This window comes from Heterodontus francisci, chromosome 6 (assembly GCF_036365525.1).
Source record: "Heterodontus francisci isolate sHetFra1 chromosome 6, sHetFra1.hap1, whole genome shotgun sequence".
NCBI classification, from domain to species: Eukaryota; Metazoa; Chordata; class Chondrichthyes; order Heterodontiformes; family Heterodontidae; genus Heterodontus; species Heterodontus francisci.
This window is the reverse complement of record NC_090376.1, coordinates 115,387,997-115,412,426: the sequence shown is the minus strand read 5'-3', so window position 1 is coordinate 115,412,426 and position 24,430 is coordinate 115,387,997. Positions and strand designations below refer to the sequence as shown.

Sequence of the window (24,430 nt, the reverse complement as noted above, 5' to 3'; positions counted from 1 at the left end):
GTTAACACTCTTCGCAGTTCCGATCAAAAATCTATCACCCCTTGCCCATCTCCCAATAACAATAAAACTAATTATCTGCCCTCTCCCCCCAAAACACTTACCTTTCAAACATGACCTTTCCCCCAAACAAACTGAACAAAGTGCACAGGTCACCCCTCCCCACCATCCCCTACACCAGTGATGAAAATTTGACCCCGTTTCTCACCCCCCCGCACTAAAAATTTTAAGTTTCCCACTTCCCCACCACTGTGGTGCCTGCTTTTGCTGGGCGGAAAAGTGAAGAGGAGGGAGTGCCGGCAGCCGCTCAGAAGATCATGGCCCAACGGTAAGATTGGAAGTTAAGTTTATTTAAATGTATTCATGCCATGAATTTAAATATTCAAAGCCGGGTCCCGTCGCCCAACGGCGGGGAGCAACCATGGAGCCTCGCCGCTGCCGGGAATATCAGGCCGGCCCTCTCAGCGTCGGGCTCCGTGGCGGGCCACTGCCGGAACGATCATCCACCTCCCCCATACACCCCACCATGAGCCCAACGCCAATTACTCTGTAAAGTCCCGTCTATATAATGGTCTATAAAGTAGAAGATAAGGATAAAGTACTAGAGAAGTGAGGAAAAGTAATAATAAATCAAGGGGAGGAAATTACTAGATTTAATAGAAGTGAAAAGAATGATAATGAAGACTAAATACAGGCAGATTTCTAGGGCCTGATGGCTTCCACCTCTGGGTTATTAGAAGTATGCAAGGAAAGGTGAGTAGGTAGATGCTCAAGTCATGATTTTCCAATATTCTCCTACTTTTGTCTTCACCAATCTTTTTTCTCTTCACATACCTATAGAAACTTTTACAGTCAGTTTTTATGTTCCCTGCAAGCTTGCTCTCATACTCTATTTTCCCCTTCTTAATCAATCCCTTGCTGAATTCTATACTGCTCCCAATCTTCAGGTCTCTTGTTTTTTCTGGCAAATTTATATGCCTCTTCCTTGGATCTAATGCTATCTCTAATTTCCCTTGTAAGCCATGGTTTGGCTACCTTTCCCGTTTTACTTTTGCGCCAGACAGGGATAAACAATTGTTGCAGCTCATCCATGCGCTCTTTGAATGTTTGTCATTGCCTTTCCACCATCATCCCTTTAAGTAAGGTTTCCCAACCCATCATAGCCAACTCGCGCCTCATACCTTTGTAGTTTCCTTTACTAAGATTCAGGACCCTAGTCTCCGAATCAACTATGCCACTCTCCAGCTTGATGAAGAATTCTATCATATTATGGTCGCTCATCCCCAAGGGGTCTCACACAACTAGATTGTCAATTATTCCTCTCTCATTTGGCAGCTAAGATTGAGCGAGTCCCTTGAGGAGTATAGGGGATGTAGGACTACACTTAAGAAGGAAATTAGGAGGGAGAAAAGGGGCCATGAGATTTCCTTGGCAGATAAGATAAAGGTAAATCCTTAAAGATTCTATAAGTATGTTAAGAGTAAAAGGGTAGCTAGGGAGTAGGTCCCCTTAAGGATCAATGTGGCAATCTATGTGTGGAGCCATGGGAAATGGATGAGGTCTTAAATGAATATTTCTCATCCGTATTTACCATGGAGAAGGTCATGGAAGCTAGTGAGTTCAAGGGAGGGAACACCGATATCAAGGAGCAAATCAACATTACAAAGGAGGATGTGTTGGAGGTTTTGAAGCGCATTAAGGTGGATAAATCCCCAGGGCCTGACCAGGTCTATCCTAGGATGCCATGGGAAGCAAGGGAGGAGATTGCTGGGACCCTGGCAGAGATTTTTGTATCATCGTTAGCCATGGGTGAGGTACCGGAAGTCTGGAGGATGGCTAATGTTGTGCCTATATTTAAGAAGGGCAGCAGGGATAAGCCAGGGAACTACTGGCTGGTGAGGCTTACATCAGTGGTGGGAAAGTTATTGGAAGGGATTCAGAGAGACAGGATTAAAATGCATTTGGAAAGGCAAGGTCTGATTAAGGATAGTCAGCATGGCTTTGTGCGTGGGAAATCATGTCTCACAAATTTGATTGAGGTTTTCGAGGACATGACCAAGAGGATTGACGAGGGCAGGGCGATGGAGGTTGTCTACATGGGCTTTAGCAAGGCCTTTGACAAGGTCCCGCCTGGTAGGCTGGTCCGGAAGGTTCGAACACATGGGATCCAGGGTGAGCTAGCAAACTGGATACAAAATTGGCTTGGTGATAGGAGGCAGAGGGTGGTAGTGGAGGGTTGCTTTTCAGATTGGAGGCCGGTGACCAGTGGTGTGCTGCAGGGATCGGTGCTGGGCCCTCTGTTGTTTGTCATATATATTAATGACTTGGATGTGAATGTAAGGGGCATGATTAGTAAGTTTGCAGATGACACCAAAATTGGTGGTATAGTGGACAGTGAAGAAGGTTGTCTAAGGTTACAACAGGATATAGATCAACTGGGAAAGTGGGCAAGGGAGTGGCAAATGGAATTTAATGTCGACAAGTGTGAAGTGATGCATTTTGGGGAGTTAAACCAGGACAGGACATATACAGTGAATGGCAGGGCCCTGGGGAGTGTTGTTGAGCAGAGAGACCTTGGGGTGCAAGTACATAGTTCCCTGAAAGTGGCAACACATGTAGACAGGGTGGTGAAGAAGGTGTATGGCATGCTTGCCTTCATCGGCCAAGGCATTGAGTACAGGAGTTGGGACGTCATGTTACAGTTGTACATAACGTTGGTTAGGCTGCATTTGGAGTACTGTGTGCAGTTCTGGTCGCCGCACTACAGGAAAGATGTGATTAAGCTGGAGAGGGTGCAGAAAAGTTTCACAAGGATGTTGCCTGGTTTGGAGAGCTTGAGTTATAAGGAGAGATTGGATAGGCTGGGTCTGTTTTCCCTGGAGCGAAGGAGGCTGAGAGGGGACATGATAGAGGTATATAAAATGATGAGAGGCATAGATAGGGTAGATAGCCAGAGTCTGTTTCCCATGGTCGGGGTGACTAAAACAGGGCATAGATTTAAGGTGAGAGGGAGGAGGTTTAAAGGGGATCAAAGGGGTAAATCTTTCACACAAAGGATAGTGGGTATCTGGAATGAGCTGCCTGAGGAGGTGGTGGAGGCAGGAACAGTAGCAACATTTAAGAGACATCAGGACAGGTACTTGAATGAGCAAGGCATAGAGGGATATGGAATTAATGCAGGCAGGTGGGATTAGTATTGATAGGCATGGGCCAAAGGGCCTGTTTCTATGATGTACGACTCTATGACTGTATTACACAATACCCAGTCTAGGATGGTCTGTTCTCTAGTTGGTTCCTCAACGTGTTGGTCCAGAAAATCATCCCGTATACATTCCAAGAATTCCTCCTCTACAGTATTGTGACTAATTTGATTTGCCCAATCTATACGCAGTTTAAAGTCACCCATAATTACAGATGTTCCTTTATAGCATGCGTCTCTAATTTTCTGTTAAATGCCATTCCCAACATCACCACTACAGTTTGGGGGTTTATATATAATCCGCACTAACATTTTTTTCCCCTTCGTGGTTCTCAGCTCTACCCATACAGATTCCACATCGTCAGAGCTAATAGCCTTCCTCACTATTGTATTAATTTCCTCTTTAACCAGCAATGCAACTCCACTGCCTTTTGCTGTTTGTCTGTCCTTCCTAAATACTGAATACCCCTGGATGTTCATTTCCCATCCCTGGTCACCTTGCAGCCATGTCTCCGTAATCCCGACTATATCATACCCATTTACATCTATTTGCGCGATTAATTCATCCACTTTATTGCGAATGCTCTGTGTGTTAATGCACAAAGCTTAAGGCTTGTCTTTTTAACATTACTTGGCCCCTTCCCACTATTTTTCACTGTGGCCCTGTTTGATTCTGGCCCTTGATTTCTCTGCCTTTCACTTTTCTTATTCCCCTAACCGTCTTTTGTTCTTGTCTTTGATCCCCCCTCCTCTGACTCCTTGCAAAGGTTCCCATCCCCCTGCCATTTTAGTTTAAACCTTCCACAACCACTCTAACAAATACTCCCCCTAGGACATCAGTCCCGGTCCTGCCGAGGTGTAACCCGTCCAGTTTGTACTGGTCCCACCTCCCCCAGAACCAGTCCCAATGTCCCAGGAATCTAAAACCCTCCCCCTCACACCATCTCTTCAACCACGTATTCATCCGATATATCCTGCTATTTCTACTCTGACTAACACGTGGCACTGGTATTAATCCTGAGATCACTACCTTTGAGGTCCTACTTTTCAACTTACTTTCTAACTTCCTATATTCTGCTTTTAGGACCTCATCCTTTTTTTAACCTTTGTCACTGGTACCAATGTGTACCACGACCATTTCAGGCTCCCACTTCAGGATGTCCTGTAACTGCTCTGAGACATCCTTGACCCTAGCACCAGGGAGGCAACATACCATCCTGGAGTCTCTTTTGCGGCCACAGAAATGCCTATCTATTCCCCTTACAATTGAATTCCCTATAACTATTGCGTTCCCACACTTTTACTCCTCCCCTGTGCAGCAGAGCCAACCATGGTGCAACGAATTGGGCTGTTGCTGCTTTTCCCTGAGAGGCCATTCCCCCCAACAGTATCCAAAGCAGTATATCTGTTTTGCAGGGGAATAGCCACAGGAGATTCCTGAACTGCCTGTTTATGCTTTGCTAACTGCTCTCGCTCTGTCCTGCCACCTTCAAAGATCAAATGCACCCCCAGGTCCCTCTGTTCCTGCACATTCTATAGACTATAGAAAGAGTTGTGGGAGGGGACCTGAGTAGGACTGAAACAAGGAATGTTCAAGATACAAGAACTGGAATGTTGTACTGAACATTTATAAAGCTCTGGTTACGCCCCAACTAGAGTACTGCGTCCAGTTCTGGTCACCACACTTTAGGAAGGATGTGACAGTCCTTGATAAGGTGCACAGAAGATTTACCAGAATGGTTCCAGGGATGGGGGATTTTAGTGTGAGGCTAGGTTGGAAATGTTGGGGTTGTTCTCCCTGAAGCAAAGGTGATTGAGGAGAGATTTGTAGAGGAGTATAAGAATTTGACAGGCTTAGTTCAGTTACACAAGGAAAAACTGTTCCCATTGACTGAGGGTACAAGGACTAGGGGACACAGTTTGAAAGTTTTGGGCTGGAGATGCAGGGGGAATGTGAGGAAGAACTTTTTTTATGCAGCAAGTGGTAATGACTTGGAGCTTGCCTACGAGTGATGGAAGTGGAGACAATCAAAAGGAAATTGCATGGGCACTTGAAGGAAATAAACTTGCAGGGCTACCAGGATGAAATGGTGGAGTGGGACTGACTGGATTGCTCCGCAGAGGACAAGCATGGATTTGACAGGCCAAATGGCCTCCTTCTATTCCTAAATAACTTTATGATGCTATGACTCTAAGTTGGGTAGCACTGTCGTTAAATAGTGTGGATGGATGCAGAAAGTTGCTAAGGGACCTTGATAGGTTAAATGAGTGGGCTAAACTGGTCATAGAGTCTTAAGAGTCATAGAGTTATACAGCACAGAAACAGGCCCTTTGACCCATCATGTCCGTGCTGGCCATCAAGCACCTATCTATTCTAATCCCATTTTCCAGCCCGTAGCCTTGTATGCTGTGGCGTTTCAAGTGCTCATCTAAATACTCTTAAATGTTGTGAAGGTTCCTGCCTCTATTACCCCTTCAGGCAGTGTGTTCCAGATTCCAACCACTCTCTGGGTGACAAAATTTTTCCTCAAATCCCCTCTAAACCTCCTGCCCCAAAGTTTCCTCCTATCTACCATATCTATGCCCCTCATAATTTTGTATACTTCAATCAGGTCCCCCTTGAGCCTTCGCTGCTCGAAAGAAAACAATGCTAGCCTATCCAGTTTCTCTTCTTCGATGAAATGCTCCAGCCCAGGCAACATCCTGTTGAATCTCCTCTGCACCCTCTCCAATGCAATCACATCCTTTCTAAAGTGTGACGATCGGAACTGTACACAGTACTCCAGCTGTGGCCTAACTAGAGTTTTATACAGCTCCACCATAACGTCCCTGCTGTTATATTCTATGCCTCGGCTAATAAAGGCAGGACCCCATAAGCTTTCCAATCGACCTTATCTACCTGTACAGCTGCCTTCAGTGATCTATGAACAAATACACCACGGTCCCTCTGACCCTCTGTACTTCCTACGGTCCTACGATCCATTGTATATTCCCTTGCCTTGTTAGTCCTCCCAAAATGCATCGCCTCACACTTCTCAGGATTAAATTCCATTTGCCACTGCTCTGTCCATCTTAACAGCCCATCTATATTGTCCTGTAATCTAAGGGGTGGTACAGTGGCGCAGTGGTTAGCACCGCAGCCTCACAACTCCAGCGACCTGGGTTCAGTTCTGGGTACTGCCTGTGCGGAGTTTGCAAGTTGGCCCTGTGACTACGTGGGTTTCTGCCGGGTACTGTGGTTTCCTCCCACAGCCAAAGACTTGCAGGTTGATAGGTAAATTGGCCACTGTAAATTGCCCCTAGTGTAGGTAGGTGGTAAGAAAATTGAGCAAAGGTGGGGATGTGTAGGTAATATGGGATTAATGTAGGATTAGTATAAATGAGTGGTTGATGGTCGGCACAGACTGCGTGGGCCAAAGGGCCTGTTTCAGTGTTGTATCTCTCTATGACTATGTACGACACCATCAATTTTCGTGTCATCTGCGAACTTACTGATCATACCTCCTATATTCACGTCTCAATCATTAATGTACACTACAAACAGCAAGGGTCCTAGCACCGATTCCTGCAGTACACCACTGGTCACAGGCTTCCAATCGCAAAAACAAGCCTCGACCATCACCCTCTGCTTCTTGCCACTAAGACAATTTTGGATCCAATTTGCCAAATTGCCCTGGATCCCATGGGCTCTTACCTTCCTAACCAGTCTCCCATGCTGGATCTTATCAAAAGTTTTTCTGAAGTCCATGTATACTACATCAACTGCTTTACCCTCATCTACACACCTAGTCACCTCCTCGAAAACTTCAATCAAGTTTGTTAGACATGATCTCCCCCTGACAAAGCCATGCTGACTATCCTTGATTAATCCCTACCTCTCCAAGTGGAGATTCATCCTGTCGCTCAGAATTGTTTCCAATAGTTTCCCTGCCACTGATGTTAAACTCACCGGCCTGTAATTACCTGGTTTATCCCTGCTACCCTTCTTGAATAATGGTACCACATTCGTTGTCTTCCACTCCTCTGGTACCTCTCCTGTGACCAGAGAGGATTTGAAAATTTGTGCCAGAGCCCCTGCAATCTCCTCCCTTGCCTCACGTAACAGCCTGGGATACATCTCACTTGAGCCTGGGGATTTATCCACTTTTAAGCCCGCTAAAACCGCTAATACCTGTTCCCTTCCAATGCTAGTTTGTTCAAGTATATCACAATCCCCCTCCCTGATCTCTACACCTACATCGTCCTTCTCCATTGTGAACACAGATGAAAAGTAATCATTGAAAACCTCACCTATGCCCTCTGGCTTCGCACACGGATTGCCACTTTGGCCCCTAATGGGCCCTACTCTTTCCCTAGTTATCCTCTTGCCCTTAATATACTTAAAACCCGTATTAGGATTTTCCTTTATCTTGCCCACCAGTGTTTTTTCCTGCCCCCTCTTTGCGCTTCTAATTACTTTTTTAAGTACCCCCCTACACTTTCTATACTCCTCAAGGGCCTCCGCTGTTTTCAGCCCTCTGAATCTGCCATAAGCCTCCTTTTTTTTTTCCTGATCCAATCCTCTATATCCCTTGACATCCAGGGTTCCCTGGACTTGTTGGTCCTACCCTTCACCTTTACGGGAACATGTTGGCCCTGAACTCTCACTATTTCCTTTTGAATGACTGCCACTGGTGACGTAGACTTTCCTACAAGTAGCTGCTCCCGGTCCACTTTGGTCAGATCTTGCTTTATCATATTGAAATCTGCCTTCCCCCAATTCAGTACCTGTATTTCCGGTCCATCTTTGTCCTTTTCCATAACTGCCTTAAATCTTACAGAGTTATGGTCACCATCCCCGAAATGCTCCCCCATTGATACATCTACCACTTATCCGGCTTCATTCCCTAAGATTATGTCCAGTACCGCCCCTTTCTACGTGCTGGCTCAAAAAGGTCTCCTCTATGCACTTTAAGAATTCCGCCCCCTTTAAGCCTTTTGCACTAAGACTAACCGAGTTTATACTGGGGTAGTTGAAATCCCCTACTATTATTACCCTATTATTTTTGCACCTCTCTGAGATTTGCCCACATATCTGCTCCTCTATCTGTCCCTGACTCTTTGGAGGCCTGAACTCAATGGAGTTTAACATGGGAAATGTGAGGGCATTCACTTCGGATCTAAGTTAGTTCAATATATGTATTCTAAATGGTCAGAAGCTTGGGAACTGTGGTGGATTAGAGAGGTTTACTTATTCAAGCATGAAAATCACTAAAAAGCAGTAGACAGGTATAAAAAAAAATCATCAAGGCTAATGAAATATTGGCCTTTATCTCAAAGAAGCTGGAGTACAAAGTGGTGAAAGTTACATTGCAGTTATACAAAATTCTGGTTAAGTTAGAGTACTGCATTCTGTTCTGGGCACCACATCTCAGGAATGATATATTGGCCTTGGAGGGGTTGCAACACAGTTTCACCTGAATGGTATCGAGGCTAAAAGGATTAAATTATGAGGAAAGGTTGCATAGTGTCATGCAGACCCCCACCTGTCAAAAATGAGGCATATTAATTTTGTCATATGAACACTGATTTTAAACTGTTGCTGGAATGAAGAAATGACTTGTTTGAAGATCACCAGACACTGGGCTGAAAGGACACTTGCATACTAATAGATGCTGCTTGTGGAGACAAAAGCCTATTCCCTGCTTCAATTAACCCAATTGGATTTTGATCACCAGACAGTGAAGGTGTAAGAAAGCTCATTCCAGAGACTGCTAAGGTAATCCAATCCACAAACCTCACAAGAGAGACTGTTCCAAATAAGGAGCTAGTCACATGACTAACCTGCCGGGCAACATTGGGTTTTTTGAATTGGGTCACACAGAAAGACACAGAAGGCAGTGTGCAACTGAAGCTGGAACAAGGAAACCTCTCTCTCACTTTCTCCCAAGTCACCGGACCCACAGAAGACACACAAACCTCAAGAGAGAAAAGACCCCTACACTGGAACAAGGTGAAGCATGAACTGGACCCCAATGAATTGCAACATTTACTGGCAACCAAAGACTCCACAATGAACTTAAAGGACTGTAACTACCAGATATAGCCTCAAACTTTTCCCCTATATTCCTTCTACTTTTTCTGTCTTTATCTGAGTGTGTGTTTATTGCGGTATCCATGAGCGAGTGGTCGCATCGCATATTCGTAGTCGTTAACCGGATTAGAGTTTAAGATTAATAAACTTCTACCTTTCTTGTTTAAAACTAAGGAAACCTGTCTGATTTCTTTGCCTTACAATTGGAGCAGTGAACAAGGATTCACTAAGGGGGAGCTAAAAACAGTGTTTTAAAATTAAACCCTGTTACGGTTAAACCAGGCAAAGGCTGAGAGGAAACCCCTAGACCCCTTCCTCACCTGGTCGTAACAGAAATTTGGGGGCTAGCGTCCTGGATTTGACCCACAGACAAACAAGAGAAATTGGAAGTGGGAAGTCAAATTGATCCCAAACAAAAAGAGAAAAGATTTCAATACAGGTTTTCTTGTGGTTGTGTGTGCTAGAATACTAACATGTCTGCAACAGAAGCTAGTAGCTCCCCAAGCCAGGGTGAAGTAACTTGAGATAAGTTAAAAGCACTGTCAATGGAGGAGTTGAGGAAAATGGCTGAGCATTGTGGGATCACTGTACATGGCAAGGCTAGGAGGTCTGAACTCCTAAGACTACTGGCCAACCATTTTTCCCTTGAATCTGAAGACGCAGAAACAGGGTTAGAAGTAGATCCCGACAGGGTGTTGCTAGCAAAGATACAATTGGAACAAAGGAAACATGAATTAGAAGACAGGGAAATTGAAAGAGAGAGAGAGACAGGAGAAAGAGAAAGAGAGACAGAAGAGAGAGAAAGAGCCTTCCAGAAGGAATGTGAAGAGAGAGGAGAGAGAGAAAGCAAGAGAGGAGACAGAAAGAGAAAGAAACTTCGAGAAAGAATGCCAAGAGAGAGAACTGAAGCCACTTGAGTTAGTTAGGGAGCGACCGAGTAACCCCAATGAAAGCATAGCCAATATGGAGGAGCGTAATTTAGGGCTGGGTACAGAATTGTTAAAACTCTCCCAACTGATCCCAAAATTCAATGATGGAGACGTGGAAGCGTTTTTTGTGTCTTTTGAAAAACTGGCAAGGCAGTTAAAATGGCCAGGTGAGTCTTAAACTCTGTTGTTACAGAACAAATTAGTAGGAAAAGGCCTTGAGGTTCATTCCATGTTGCCAGATGAGAGTTCATTAGATTATGAACTGACAAAAAATGCTATCCACGGGGCATATGAGTTAGTACTGGAAGCCTATTGCCAAAAGGTAAGAACCCTCAAGAAGCAAGCTGATCAAACTTACCTGGAGTTTGAAAGAAATAAGCAGCTGGCTTTTGACCAGTGGCTGAGGGCTCTTAAAGTACAGCTCAGCTATGAGAATCTCAGAGAGTAATTTTGCTGAAGAAATTTAAAAACTCTCTCCCACTGTCCATAAAGGCATTTGGAGAAGAGCAGAAGGCTCATTGAGCCTGGCAGGCAGCAGTCCTGGCTGATGAGTTTGCTCTAATTTATAAGTCAATTTCCCAGGGGAGAACCTTTCCTAATCACCCCCACAAATCCGAAAAGGACAAAGGGTGGGAAGGCGATAGAAGTCCAATCGGTCCTGGGAGGGAAAGAACAGCAGAAGACACAGGGGCCCTCCTTTGGCCAAAAAGGAAGGTGCTGTAAGCAGGAGTGAGACCCAGAGACCTGTGTGCTTCCATTGTAATAAAGCAGGGCTTAAAGAGCTGACTGCTGAAAACTAAAGGGAAAACCTGTCAGGTTAATCAGGGCACACCTGCTCAGTGAAGAAGGGACCCTGATGTAAAGCACAGCAGAAAAAGCTGTGCTTTAACTGCAGTAAGAGTGAGACCCAGGAAGCTTCCAGCTGCAAGTGCAGGAAAATTTTATAGGATTCCTGAGGGTTATCAGGGTTTTGAGTCTGAAGGGAGAGTAGCTCCATACCCCTCGAGTGGGGCGAGCAAGCCCATCATAATCCTCAGGGACACAAGGACCACTACATCCCTTTTATTGGGAAAAGGCCTGACCTTTCCCCCAGAGATTGCAGTAAACTCCAGAATGGTGGTGAATGGTATTGGAGGGCTGCGTATGATGTACCTTTACACAGGGTACACCTGGAGTGCGACCTAGTTTCTGGATCGGTGACCGTAGGAATTTTCCCTAGTTTGCCTGTGGACGGGGTTGACCTGCTCCTAGGTAATGATCTGACGGGGTGAAGGTGGTAGCCTCCCTAGTAGTGAAAGAGAGACCGCAGGAGGTCAGAGAGACAGGGCAGTGGCAAGAGACGGTCCTCTGCAGTCTCCCTGAATGTGTAATAAGTGAGGCGATGATCAAACCAGCTCCCCCAGAGGAGACTGAACTGGCACTGCAGGCAGATGACCAGGTCTGTCTGTCCGAGACTTTCTTTGGAAAGTTAGAAGACCCAAGGAATGAGTTAAATGGATTTTCCCTAGCTGATGTTCAGCGAGCTGACCCAGTACTGAGCACAGGCTGCCCAGTCTGAAATTGAAGCAGAGGGAGTCCCTGATTGCTACTATTTAAAGAATGAGGTACTGATGAGGAAATGGAGTTCTCCTCACAGACCTGAGAGCAAGGAGTGGGCAGTGGTTCACCAGTTAGTGGTGCTGCAGAGGTACCGGAGAGAAATAGTAAGAATGGCCCATAAGATTACAGTCGCTGTACATGTGAGTATACAAAAAACCAAAGCCCGCATACAACAGCAGCTTGATTGGCCAAAACGTCACAAAGATGTGGTGGAGTACTGTAGAAGTTGTCACATGTGCCAGGTTGAGGGGAAACCCCAACCTTTTGTGAAATCTGCACCCCTAAGTCCTGTATTGGCATTTGGAGGACCCACCAGCAGAGGGCTGGTGAACTGTAAGGGACCTCTGCTGAGAACAAAAGGGGACAGGCAGGCACAAGGCTGACAACAAGGTTAGAAAGTAATGGGGAAAAAGAGACCAAGAGGGCAGGTTAAAGGAAGTCCGGGAGAAATACTGTCCGGTCAGCCAATCCTGAAATATTTGAAAAGTTAGACCCCACGTCCTCCTATGTAAATGCAGACACTTGAAGCACCCCACCAGAGTGGCTAGCAGCATTTACAGGAACGTGCAGAGACAAGGAAAGTTAAGAGGGCAGAGAAACCGTGAGGGTGATGCCTCACTATAACTCTATGACTCTATGAACTAGTCCATGGCCATACACACGGGCCAATTTAATGTTTGTGGTACTGCACAGTCACGCAGCTTAGAAGGAATATTGATGATAACTTTAAAATAAGAGCTAGGTTATTCAGGCATGATGTCAATAAACATTTCTTCACACAAAGGGCAGTGGAAATCTACAGTTCCCTCCCCCAAAAAGCTATTGAGGCTAGGTCAATTGAAAATTTAAAATTGAGATTGATAGGTTTTTGTTCGGCTGGGGTAGGAAGGGATATGGATCAAAGGCAGATATATGGAGTTAAGATACAGAACAGCTATGGTCTAAGTGAATGGCAGGACAGACCCGAGGTGCTGAATGGCACACATCAATCCTGTGTTTCTGCCTGGCAGACCATTGTAAATATTGAGTGGAGAAAATTAATTCCCAATTTCCAATCTCAATCATCTCAAATTGGGACTAAAGGATATGATATGAAAATTCCATTAATTGCACATGCATGGCCATTTTCTCCAAATCTTCAGGAAGACAAGGAAAGGAGGGCTATCCTCTTTGACACTGAAGAACTCTCATCACAGAACAGGCTGAAGTAACGAATCTAGTAGGAGATAACTGGCCTTACATATGCTGCATCAATACTCAAAGCTTTAAATGGCTTTCCCTCTTAGAGAAACAGTGTGTTATGAATACTGGACTTGTAACATAATTATGTTTTTTTTTTAAATTGTGATTTTTAAAAGTTCAAAATGGGATCCAGAAGGTCAGGGGACCTCACCTCCACTCTGTGAAAGGGCAAGTCAGAAGTTTTGGTTACCAGGATGAGATCAAAGACTTTCTTTTGGAAAACAGAGACTGCAGGGCTAACACCTGAAGAACAATGAGTTTCACCCTCCTAAACCGTCATAAAACAAGGAGTCAGTTATTCGGAAGATGTAAATGTACCAGGCAACTGTGAACACCTGAGAACAATGGATGCCCAAGTGCTCTGTGAAATCAGACCTCTGGACTCTGCATCTTTGGAGCAGTATAATAAGCTATTGACTGCTGAGTCCAGATAAATTTAACAGACTTTCTTAAGGCAGACAGGCTGTAAGAAAAGAAACCAGTGGTTGCGGCCTCAAGACAGCCTGTAAGAAAGGAAAAAAGACAACCAGCAGTGTCAGCTTGAGAGGGAGAGAGGGAACACTTACTCTCAGATGCCCAGAACAGTAAAAGGCTGTGAGGACATGAACCTGTTGAGAAAGCAGAAGCTTGTGGAGAAGTAGAAGACCAGCAGGATCACCAGGAAACACCTTATTCATGGATGTCCAGGTCGGAAGTGCTCGAAGAAGTGAGCGAAGAGGACATTAATTTTGAAAAGGTCTGGGAGATGCAACCCATTGCAACAGGAAGGAATTTGGGACTTTTAAATGCAGAAGATTTCACGTTCTTAAAGACTGGTAACATTTAACTGTGGTGTTACGGACAGGTGGTAAGTGGTATGGGTAACTTGCACTCCTCATTTCTCAACCGATTGCAATCATGTTTCATTAAAAATGGCGTTAGTGCCTGAGTGTTTTAGGGTCAAATAAACAGACAAACATTTTCTTGTAGGTTTAAAAAAAAATTAAACTTAATTAAACAGCAAACAAAATCCAAATTGTGCAACCTTCACCTACTCAGGCATTCACACACATTTGCATATACAAGAACAGATAGAACGAGAAAAGAGAGGATACAATTTAAGTTCAAAGCAAGGTAAGAGTTCGGAGTTCACAGAAAACTGGTTGTAACTTTTGAGGAAGAGAAGTCTTTTCAAAGGTGCAGGCCTGGATGTTTGTAGTCGTAAACTCGCTGAGGTGTTGACAATTTCTGGTGGCAAAAACTTGACTGGATAAGTTCTCTGCTGCAGCAAGCTGAAATGTAGAATTAGCAGCAGGGCTTCTTCCTTGTGCTTATCCGATCTCACAGCCTTAGGCTAGACTGACTTCCATTGATTTTTCTCAATCTCCCCTGTCTCTCCAGAGTGCTACCTTTTAAGGTAAAACTTCATCACTTTTAATTTCCTATTAGGTGACACAGGGCCTTCTCCCCAGGTGGGACCGCACAATGGACCAGGATATGGAAACCATGGCCATCTGTTGATATCTGAATGGGGACCATTCTGTTATAACAGAGCTACTCCATACCTAGTCATCTTGTTCTGGGCTATGAGTCAGCTTGTCTCCAGAACCCTTTGTTAGTTTGTTCATGTAGATAGGAGTCATCAATATGCAATAGTGCACCTTTCAATTTCAATGGGTTCTCCCCAGCATTATTCTGGGCAGTTAATGAGTTTCATCTTTGCAGACAGGTTTGTTGATTTCCAGTACAGGAGGGGGTCATGTGACCACTACTCCACTTTGACTGTGGTGCAAGTGTCCATGTTCCTGTGGTTTAATTTAACAGTTGACTTCTTATTTTCATAACTCCTCCAATTCATTCCTTCCAAGCAAGACAGTAGCGTGAGGTTTTCAAGTATTTTAATAAGTAAAGAAAATATCTTTCTTTGCAATTTGGGGTATCAGCTACTTACAAAGTACTATTCAGTTAACTGGGGTCTTCTCTTAGTTCAGTTATTCTAATAAAAGTCTTGAAACATGAAAACTTGTCGTGTATTCTTGAAATTGGTCTGGGGGTCAATCGTAACATAGAGTATGCATTTTGAAACTAGTAATCACATACAGCCTATACTTTAATGCCTAAGCCATCTTAATCCATCCTAGTCTTGAAGGAGTAAGCTAGTGTAGTGGTGATCTGTCTGCACACATGTGCTTCAAGAGAGAACAAGTTATATCTATTGTTCTTATAGTTATAAAATGTAGAAAAATATATACTGGTTGTTACGACCAGGTGAGAAAGAGGTCGAGGGTTCCCTTTCAGCCTTCACCTGGTCTTACTATAACAGGGTTTTATTTTTAAACACACTGTTTTTATACCTCCCCCTTTGGTGAATCCTTGTTTACCGCTTTCCAATTATAAGGCAAAGAAATCAACACCAACAGGTTTTCTTACGCGCCTATGGATACATGACACGCCCCATGCTAGCATGCATACATGATACACACATGTAAATAGAGACAGAAAAGGGAAGAAAAATAAAGTGGAAAGGTTTGAGGAAATATCTGAAGAGTTGTTGTTACAGTTCTTCGAGCTCACTGTCGAGTCCTTGATTGTAGGTAAATCTTGCTTTTCATTGTGGCCCAGTATTCGTCTTAAACCTTGTTTACTGTAGGAGACTTTTCTCTCTTGGGGTTCATGTGTCTTCAGTAGATTCAAAGGCTTGTGAGAAAGTGATGGGAGCAGACGGGAGAGATCTTCTCAGTCCAGGAGTAAATAGGTTTCTGTCCAAACTGTTCATACAAATTCAAAAAACTCAGGTTGCCCAGCAGGTTAGTCATGTGACTAGCCGGTTTCACCACATCCATTTGTGTATTCAGCCATCTTAGCAGTCAACCTGGAATGCGACTTCCCCTCCCCCCCCATCAATGTCTGGTGATCAAAAGTCCAATGTGGGTTGAATGTCAGGAATTGGCTGCTTTGTCATGTCCTTCCAAACACCGTCTGCCAATGTGCTAAGTTATTGCCTAAGCAGCAGCGGCATGGCTTAAATTGCTAAGGATAAGGCTGCTGTTTCTTACACCAGACCAATTCATGCCTCCTTTGCAAGTGACAACAGATGTTCCAGAAAGCAGACGGAAGCAGACAATTATAGGAGAAGATGAAGCTGATGATTTGCAGAGCTATCTCAGTAACCAGCACAAACCAGCCTTATCCTTAGCAGCTACTGGAATCCCAAGCAGCACCGACTGAAACCCAACAGGCAGCCACTACACTTACACATTTCACTGAGAAAAATAATTAGTAATAGTCATAGGTTAGCAGTTAGACACTGCACACAACATAGCAAGTGGAAGTCCTGTGGGAGAAAACACTAAGATCAAGATCATCACACAACATGGGTGAATAAATTGGGTATGCTCTGTTTGTTCAGACAATTCCATTCTGATTCTGTAGTCTAAAGCAAAAAATGGCCACAGCTAATATTTATTCCTCAACCATCATGACTAAAAATATCAGTTACCTGGTCATTAAATCATTGTTGTTTGTGGGATCTTGCTGCATGCAAATTAGCTGCCACACTTCCCTACAGAATCACTACATTACAGAAGTATCTCATTAGCTGTAAACTGTTTTGAGATGGTCTCAAGTCATGAAATGCTCTATATAAGTACAAGTTGTTGTTATTTCTTCAAATTATTCCAGCGTAAGGCTTTTTTTCTGCAAAGTTATTTGTTGCCCTCAAGTTTAGAGATGAATTTAGTGTGAACGTTAATCTATTTTGTAACACAGCTCAAACGTAGAAAATAATGAAGCATTCTACACTATCCCTGATTAGCAAACTAAATACAGTTTCTGACCATAACTTTTATGAAACTGGTTAGCACTTAGCTTAAGGAGGCAGCCTTCACTTCCTATATCTCACTTAGGAGCTCTCAATGGTCTGTGTTTCTGATTGCTCTATGAGCTGAACAGAAAGAGAAAGGCTTGACCTCTGACCCTCCTCCAGTTCTATGTGGTAAACTTTTATCAATACCACTTGGGCAGTTATCTAGAATGCTCATCTGTTATAGAAACTGTTCGATTTTTATACCAGTGCGAGTGGGCAATCTGCTGTCCTGGCTATTGCCTGTCCAGTTAAGCTGCCAATCAAACCTACCATCTTGGAACAGAATCACAGAATGGTAACAGCACAAAATGAGGCCACTCAACCCACTGTGTCCATGCCAGCTCTCTGCAAGAGCAACTCACCTAGTCCCATTACCCCGCCTTGTCCCCGTAACCCTGCAATTTTTTTCTCGTCCTATAATTATCCAATTCCCTTTTGAAGGCCTCGATTGAATCTGCCTCCACCACATTCTCAGGCAATGCATTCCAAATCCTAACCATTTGCTGCATAAAAAAGTTTTCCCTCATGTCACTGTTACTTCATTTGCCAATCACCTAAAATCTGTGTCCTTTGGTCCTCGATCCTTCCGCTAATAGGAACAGTTTCTCCTTATCTACTCTGTCCAGACTCCTCAAAATTTTGAACAACTCTATCAAATTTCCTATTAATCTCTTCTCCAAGGAGAACAGCCCCAGCTTCTCCAACCTGTCCACCTAACTGAAGTTTCTCATCCCAGAAACCATTCTTGTGAATCTTTTCTGCACCCTCTCTAATGCCTTAAAATCCTACCTGAAGTGTGGTGCCCAGAACTGGACGTGATACTCCAGTTGAGGCCAAATCAGTGTTTCATACAGGTTTATCATAACTTCCTTGCTTTTTTACTCTATTCCCCTATTTATAAAGCCCAGAATCCCTTATGCCTTTTTAAACATTTTCTCAACCTGCCCTGTAACTTTCAATTATTTGTGCACATATATCCCTAGGTCCCTCTGCTCCTGCACGCCTTCAGAATTATATCAAGGTGAGAGTGAGTAACGGTGATGCTGAAGTCTGACATTAGCATGGAAACTTTCTGTACCTCTTACGATTAGCTGTATTTCTTCTTCAACAGGCCCATCAGGGAATAAGGTGAAAATGCAGGTGTATGTCCCCTCATCACGTAATGTAATGTTTTTTAAATATATTGATGCATTTTTGCCTTCTTTCCCAAAATAGGTCATTCTGCCATCAAAAATATCATCATATTTAATTTCCTTTCCATTTGTGAAAACAGCTGTGAAAAAGTTTCGTCGTTGTTCATCACGCTTTTGCTGCCACATGACTTGTGCGATAACTTGTTCAGTGTCAATGGTACATGGCAGCAGTGCATTGTCACCTAAAGATCTCACAATCTTACCACCGTTCACTTTTATTGGACCTAAAAAATACAAAAGAACAACATTACTTCAATGAATAGTAGCAAATCAATAACGGGAGAGGAATTTTAAACAACTCACTTGGTGGACCCCAGGATGGTGGGCACTTAAAATATCCCAGGTGACATAGTCACCGATTTCCGACCTAGTTAGCACCAAATTGGATTGTAGCCTACTCTTCTGAGCAGGTGACAAAGGCACCTGAGTGAAGTCATTGAGGTCCTTTTCCAAATATGCAGATGAGGGTCCAATGATGTCATCAGGCCCCGACTGCAATTTTACTTCTAACCTGAGTGAGGATGCCATTACGACTTTCCAGCCAGGTGACGACAGCGAAGGATGCAGGACTAGAAGAAGCTATTTTTTTTTTACATTCCTCATGGGGCCAGGAGCAGCAGTGCTCCTCTGGGCCCCAAGTGGAATGTTTACGCATCACCCTTCACTCCCACAGGACTCTCCTGAAACCCCCTTCCTGCAATTCATTATTCTTGCTAATGAGCTTTATCTTGGTGTCAGCTGGTTCCTGCCAACTAAACGTCCACTCCCACCTGCTGGAACATATAGGGTAGAGAAGCATAGGATGGCTGCCTTCCCTGAATTACTAATAAAACTACCCAGCTGATTCCCAAAGCTCTTAGCCCCACTCCAGTCTTTCCTTTCCTCATTGTTATGGTCACACTCTGAAGCTTCAGGCCAGTAACACTGCTAAATAGTAAGGAAAAGAAGCAGCAGCCACGGAAAGGATCAGGTGAGCGTTGTAGTCTAAAAATAGTGACTAGATTTTGCGGTACCAGTGGGGGAGTGTGTGCGAGCTGTTGTTTGAACAGATGGCCTTCTGAATGTTCTAATAGGTGCACTAACCCTAGTTTCAAAGCTTGTTTTTTTTGGAGACAGAACCTAACTGAAAGGGAAACTAAAACTTCATGTTTCTGGGGAAGCGGAAACTCATTGGAACCAGATTAAAAAGACAGAGTCATATCACAGAGGTGGAGCGCAGGCAAGCTGAAGAAAGTGAAGGCTGAATTCATGAGCTGGCTGCAGCTGTTTCTGTTACTTAAAGTAATACTGGTGGATCCACGCCATCAAGACTGTTGTGAGCAGAGCTAAGGAAATTCTAGAAAAGTGCACTGTTTTGGGTGAAGACAGTGCCTGGGGAGCTCAGGTTAAAGGGGAACAACTGTCAGATGACAATCGGGACTTTATCACAAAGGAAGCCATTTTGCCCATCCAGTCCATGCTGGCTCTCCGTGGAGAAATACAGTCAGTCCCATTCCCCGGCTCAATCCCCACAGCCCTGCAAGTTTAGTTCCTTCAAGTGCCCATTCAACTTCCTTTTGAAATCATTGCTTGTCTCCGCTTCCACCACCCTCGTGGGCAGTGAGTTCCAGGTCATTATCACTCGCTGCGCAAAAAGGTTCTTCCTCACATTCCACCTGCATCTTTTGCACAAAACCGTCAATATGTATCCCCTAGTCCTTGTACAATCAGTTAATGGGAACAGTTTTTCCTTGCCTACCTTGTCTAAGCCTGCCATAATCTTGTACACCTTGATCAAATCTCCCCTCAATCTCATTTGCTCCAAGGAGAACAACCCCAGTTTTTCCAGACTAACTTTATAACTAAAATTCCCCATCCTTGGAACCATTCAGGTAAATCTCCTCTGCGCCAGAACTGGACACAATATTTTATTTGGGGCCTAACCAGACCTTTACAGAGGTTCAGCATAACTTTCCTGCTTTTGTACGCTATTCCTCTATTTATGAAGCCCAAGATCCCATATGCTTTGCAAACTACTCCCTCAATATGTCCTGCCACCTTCAAATATTGATACACATGCACCTTCAGGTCCTTCTGTTCCTGCACACTCTTTAGTGTCAATTGTATATCAATAGGATCATAGGAAATGGGAGCAGGAGTAGGCCACTCAGCCCATCGACACTGCACCGCCATTCAAACAGATCATGGCTGATCATCTATCTCCAATATCCTTTGATGTCATTAGTAGTCTGAAATCTATTGATTTCTGTCTTGAACATGCTCAATGAATGAGCTGCCACAGTCCTCTTGGGTAGAGAATTCCACAGATTCACTTTCCTCTGAGTAAAGAAATTCCTCCCCATCTCAGTCTCAAACAGTCTGCCCCTTATCCTGAGACTGTGTCCCCTGGCTCCAGGCTCACCAGCCACAAGAAACATCCTATTCACATCTACCCTGTCAGAATTTTGTAAGTTTCAATGAAATCACCTCTCATTCTCCGAAGCTCTAGAGATTAAGGGCCTAGTTTCTGCAGTCTCTCCTCATAAGACAATCCTGCCATCCCAGGGATTAGTCTGCTGAACCTCCGTTGCACTCCCTCCGTGGCAAGTATATCCTTGTTTGGAGATGGAGACCAAAACTGTACACAATACTCCAGGTCCGGTCTCACCAAGGAAGTATAACACGGTTTACAACAAATGTACAATCTACAATTCTACATTCTTACAATTCTTACATTCTACATACTACAATTGCAGCAAGACATCTTTACTCCTGTACTCAAATCCCCTTGTAATGAAGGCCAACATACCATTTGCCTTCCTAACTGCTTGCTGCACCTGCAAACAAGTTTTTAGTGACTCATGAACAAGGACATCCAAGTCCCTTTGGACACCAACACTTCCCAATCTCTCACCATTTAAGAAATACTCTGCCTTTCATTTTTTTTCTGCCAAAGTGGATCATTTCACATTTATTCACATTATATTCCATCTGCCATGTTCTTGCCCATTCACTCAACCTGTCCAAATCCCCTTGAAGCCTCATTGCATCCTCCTCACAACTTACATTCCCTCCTAGCTTTCTGTCATCAGCAAATTTGGAAATATTACATTTGGTTCCCATATCCAAATCATTTATGTAGACTGTGAACAGCTGTGGCCTTAGCACTGATCCTTGCGGTAGCCCACTAGTAACAGCCTGCCATACTGAGAATGACCCATTTATTCCTGTACTCTGCTTTCTGTCTGTTAAGCAATTCTCAATCCATAATAGTAAATTACCCCCAATCCCATGTGCTCCAGTTTTGTTTACTAACCTCCTGTGTGCACCTTATCAAAAGCCTCTGAAAATCCAAATACGCCACATCCACTGGTTCTCCTTTGTCTATGCTACAATTAACATCCTCAGAAAAGTCCAATAGGTTTGTCAAACATAAATCCATGTTGACTCTGCCCAATCATATCATTATTTTCTAAGTGTCCAGTTATCTCACTCTTTATAATAGAATTCTAACATTTTCGTTGCTACTGACGTCAAACTAACAGGTCTGCAAATCTTAATTTTCTCTCTCACTCCCTTCTTACATTTGCTACTTTCCAGTCTGCAGGAACCCTTCCAGAATCTACAGAATTTTGAAAGATTCAATGATTCCACTATCTCTATAGCCACCTCCTTCAATACTCTGGGATGTAGTTCATCGGATCCAGGGGATTTATCAACTTTCAATCCAAATAATTTTTCGAGTACTACCTCTTTATTGATACTAATTTCTTTCATTTCCTCATTTTTACAAGTCCCTTGGTTCTCTAGTATTTCTGGGAGATTTTCTGTGTCTTTTTCCATGAAGATAGATACAAAGTAATTGTTTATTCTCTTTGCCATTTCTTCATTCTCTCCCACAAACTCTCCTGTCTCCGCCTGCAATGGAGCTACATTTGTCCATACTAATCATTTCCTTTTCACATACCTAAAGAGGCTTTTACAGTCTGTCTTTATGTTTCTAGCTAGCTTGCATTCATAATCTCTTCCTTTATCAGTTTGTTGGTTCTCCTTTGTTGGATTCTAAATTCCTCCCAATCCTTGGGCTTACCACTTTTTCTGGTGACCTTATAAGCTACTTCCTTAGACGTAATGCAATCTTTAGCTTCTTTTGTTAGCCACGGTTGATTCACCTCTCCTGTTGGGTTTTTGTGGCTTCGAGGAATGTACATTTGTTGTAAATCATGTCATACTTCTTTAAATACTAGCCATTGCCTGTCTACCGTTAAATCTTTAAATGTATTTTCCCAATCTACCATAGCCAACTTTCCCCTCATACCTTCATAGTTACCTTTATTCAGATTTAAGACCCTAGTTTCAGAATGAACCATATCTCTTTAAAATTTAATGTAAAATTCTACATATTGTGGTTACTATTTCCTAAAGTCTCCTTTACAGCAAGGTTCTCAATACATAATATTAAATCTAAAATAGCCTGATCTGTAATTGGTTCTTTAACATACACTGCTCCAGAAACCCAATTTGTACACACTCCAGGAATTCAACCTCCACAGCATTAGTGCTAATTAGGTTTACCCAATCTATATGTCAATTGAAATTGCCTATTATTATTGTATTGCCCATGCTACATGCAGCTCTAATTTCCTGATTTACACCGTCCCCAACATTACTAGTTTGGTGGCCTATAAACAACTCCCAGCAATGTTTGCTGCCTCTTGCTGTTTCTTAGCTCCACCCAAACTGATTCTACATCTAGCTCCTTCAATCTAAGATCCTCTCTCACTAATGTCTTGATCTCGTCCCTTATTAACAGCACTACCCCACCTCCTTTTCCCTCCTCCTATCCTTCCTAAATGATGAATATATCCGAATATTCTGTTCCCAGTCCTGGTCACCCTGTAACCACGTCTCTGTAATGGCAATTAAATCATACCTATTTACCTCTATTTGTGTCTTTAAATCCCTGTTGGAAATGCTGTATGTATTCAGATACAGTGCCCTTAACTTTGTCTCAACATTATTCCTCATTCCGATCCTATTTGATGTTTTCCTTCATCTCTTCTGCCTTCCAATTTCGCTTACTACTTTTCTACTTCCTGTTACCAGTTTTGCATTGCTCCAATCTGAGCTCCCCGTTAGGTTCCCAACTGCCTGACAACTTAGTTTAAACCCTCCCCAAAAGCACTAGCAAATCTCCCTGTGAGGATGTTAGTCCCGGCCCTGCTAAGGTGCAATCAGTCCATCTTGTACAGGGCGCACCAACCCCAGAACAGGTCCCAATGCCTCAGAAATCTGATGCCCTCCCTCCTGCACCAATTCTCCAGCCACGTGTTCGATCACTTCATCCTACTATTCCTATGCTCACTGGCACATGGTGCTGAGATTATTGCTTTTGAAGTCCTGTTTTTTAATTTATTTCCTAACTACCTAAACTCTGCTTTCAGGACCTCATCCCTCTTCTTACCTATGTCATTGGTACCAATGTGGACCATGACCTCTGGCTGTTCACCTTCCCCAAGAAGAATGTCCTGCAGCCGCTCTGTGACATCCTTGATCCTGGCACCAGGGAGGCAGCATACCATACTGGTGTCACATCTGCGGCCGCAGAAACGCCTGTCTGTTCCTTTAACTAATGAATCCCCTGTCACTATTGCCCTTCCACTCTTCTTCCTGCCCTCCTTTACAGCTGAGCCACCCGCGGTGCCAAAGTCTTGGCTCTTGTTGCACTCCTCTGAGGAATCATCGCCCTCACCAGTATCCAAAATAGAAAACTGGTTAGCAAGCGAGATCAATTCAGAAGACTCCTGCACTGCCTGCCTGGGTCTCTTAGACTGCCTGGCGGTCACCCATTCCCTCTCTGCCTGCACACTCAACCTGCAGTGTGAACATCTCTCTAAACACGCTATCCACGTAGTTCTCTGTCTTACAGATGCACCACAGTGTCTCCAGCCACCGCTCGAGTTCTGGAACCCAGAGCTCAAGCTTCTGCAGCTGGTGACAGTTCCTGTAGATGTCTTTGTCAAGGACACATGGTGCATCCATGAGTTTCCACATACCACAGGAGGCACATTCCACTCGACTAGGGTACCATGCATACCTTATCTTTACAAACTAATTATTGTTACTATAATAAGTAGAATAACTTACCAGATACTCACCAATCAGCTTCTTCTCCTGTATCGAAGTAGGAACCAAATACCGGAGGCTGAAAAGGTAGAAAAAGAGAGAAAGGAGCACCTCCTTTCCCTTTTCACTGAGTTCCCTTATACACCAAACTCACAGCTTACACTCTGTCCAAGTAACTTTCTAATTAGTATTTAGTAATAAATTACACTAACTAAAACCTTACCACTTATAAGGTAGCTTTTTGAGGGG

The 24,430-nt window shown here is 43.7% G+C and overlaps 1 protein-coding gene across 8 annotated transcripts in view; it reads right to left on the bottom strand.

The window, feature by feature from the left end:
* LOC137371482 (nectin-1-like) overlaps nt 1–24,430 on the bottom strand; it is a 250,457-nt gene that overhangs the window by 156,642 nt on the left and 69,385 nt on the right. For all 8 annotated transcript variants that reach the window (XR_010975229.1, XR_010975231.1, XR_010975230.1 and 5 more), the window contains one exon: nt 17,962–18,300. Coding sequence is in view for 5 of the 8 variants with exons in the window: in XM_068034145.1 (XP_067890246.1) it covers nt 17,962–18,300 (339 nt within the window). In the remaining 3 variants the exon portion in view is untranslated. The remainder of the gene's footprint in view (nt 1–17,961; nt 18,301–24,430) is intronic.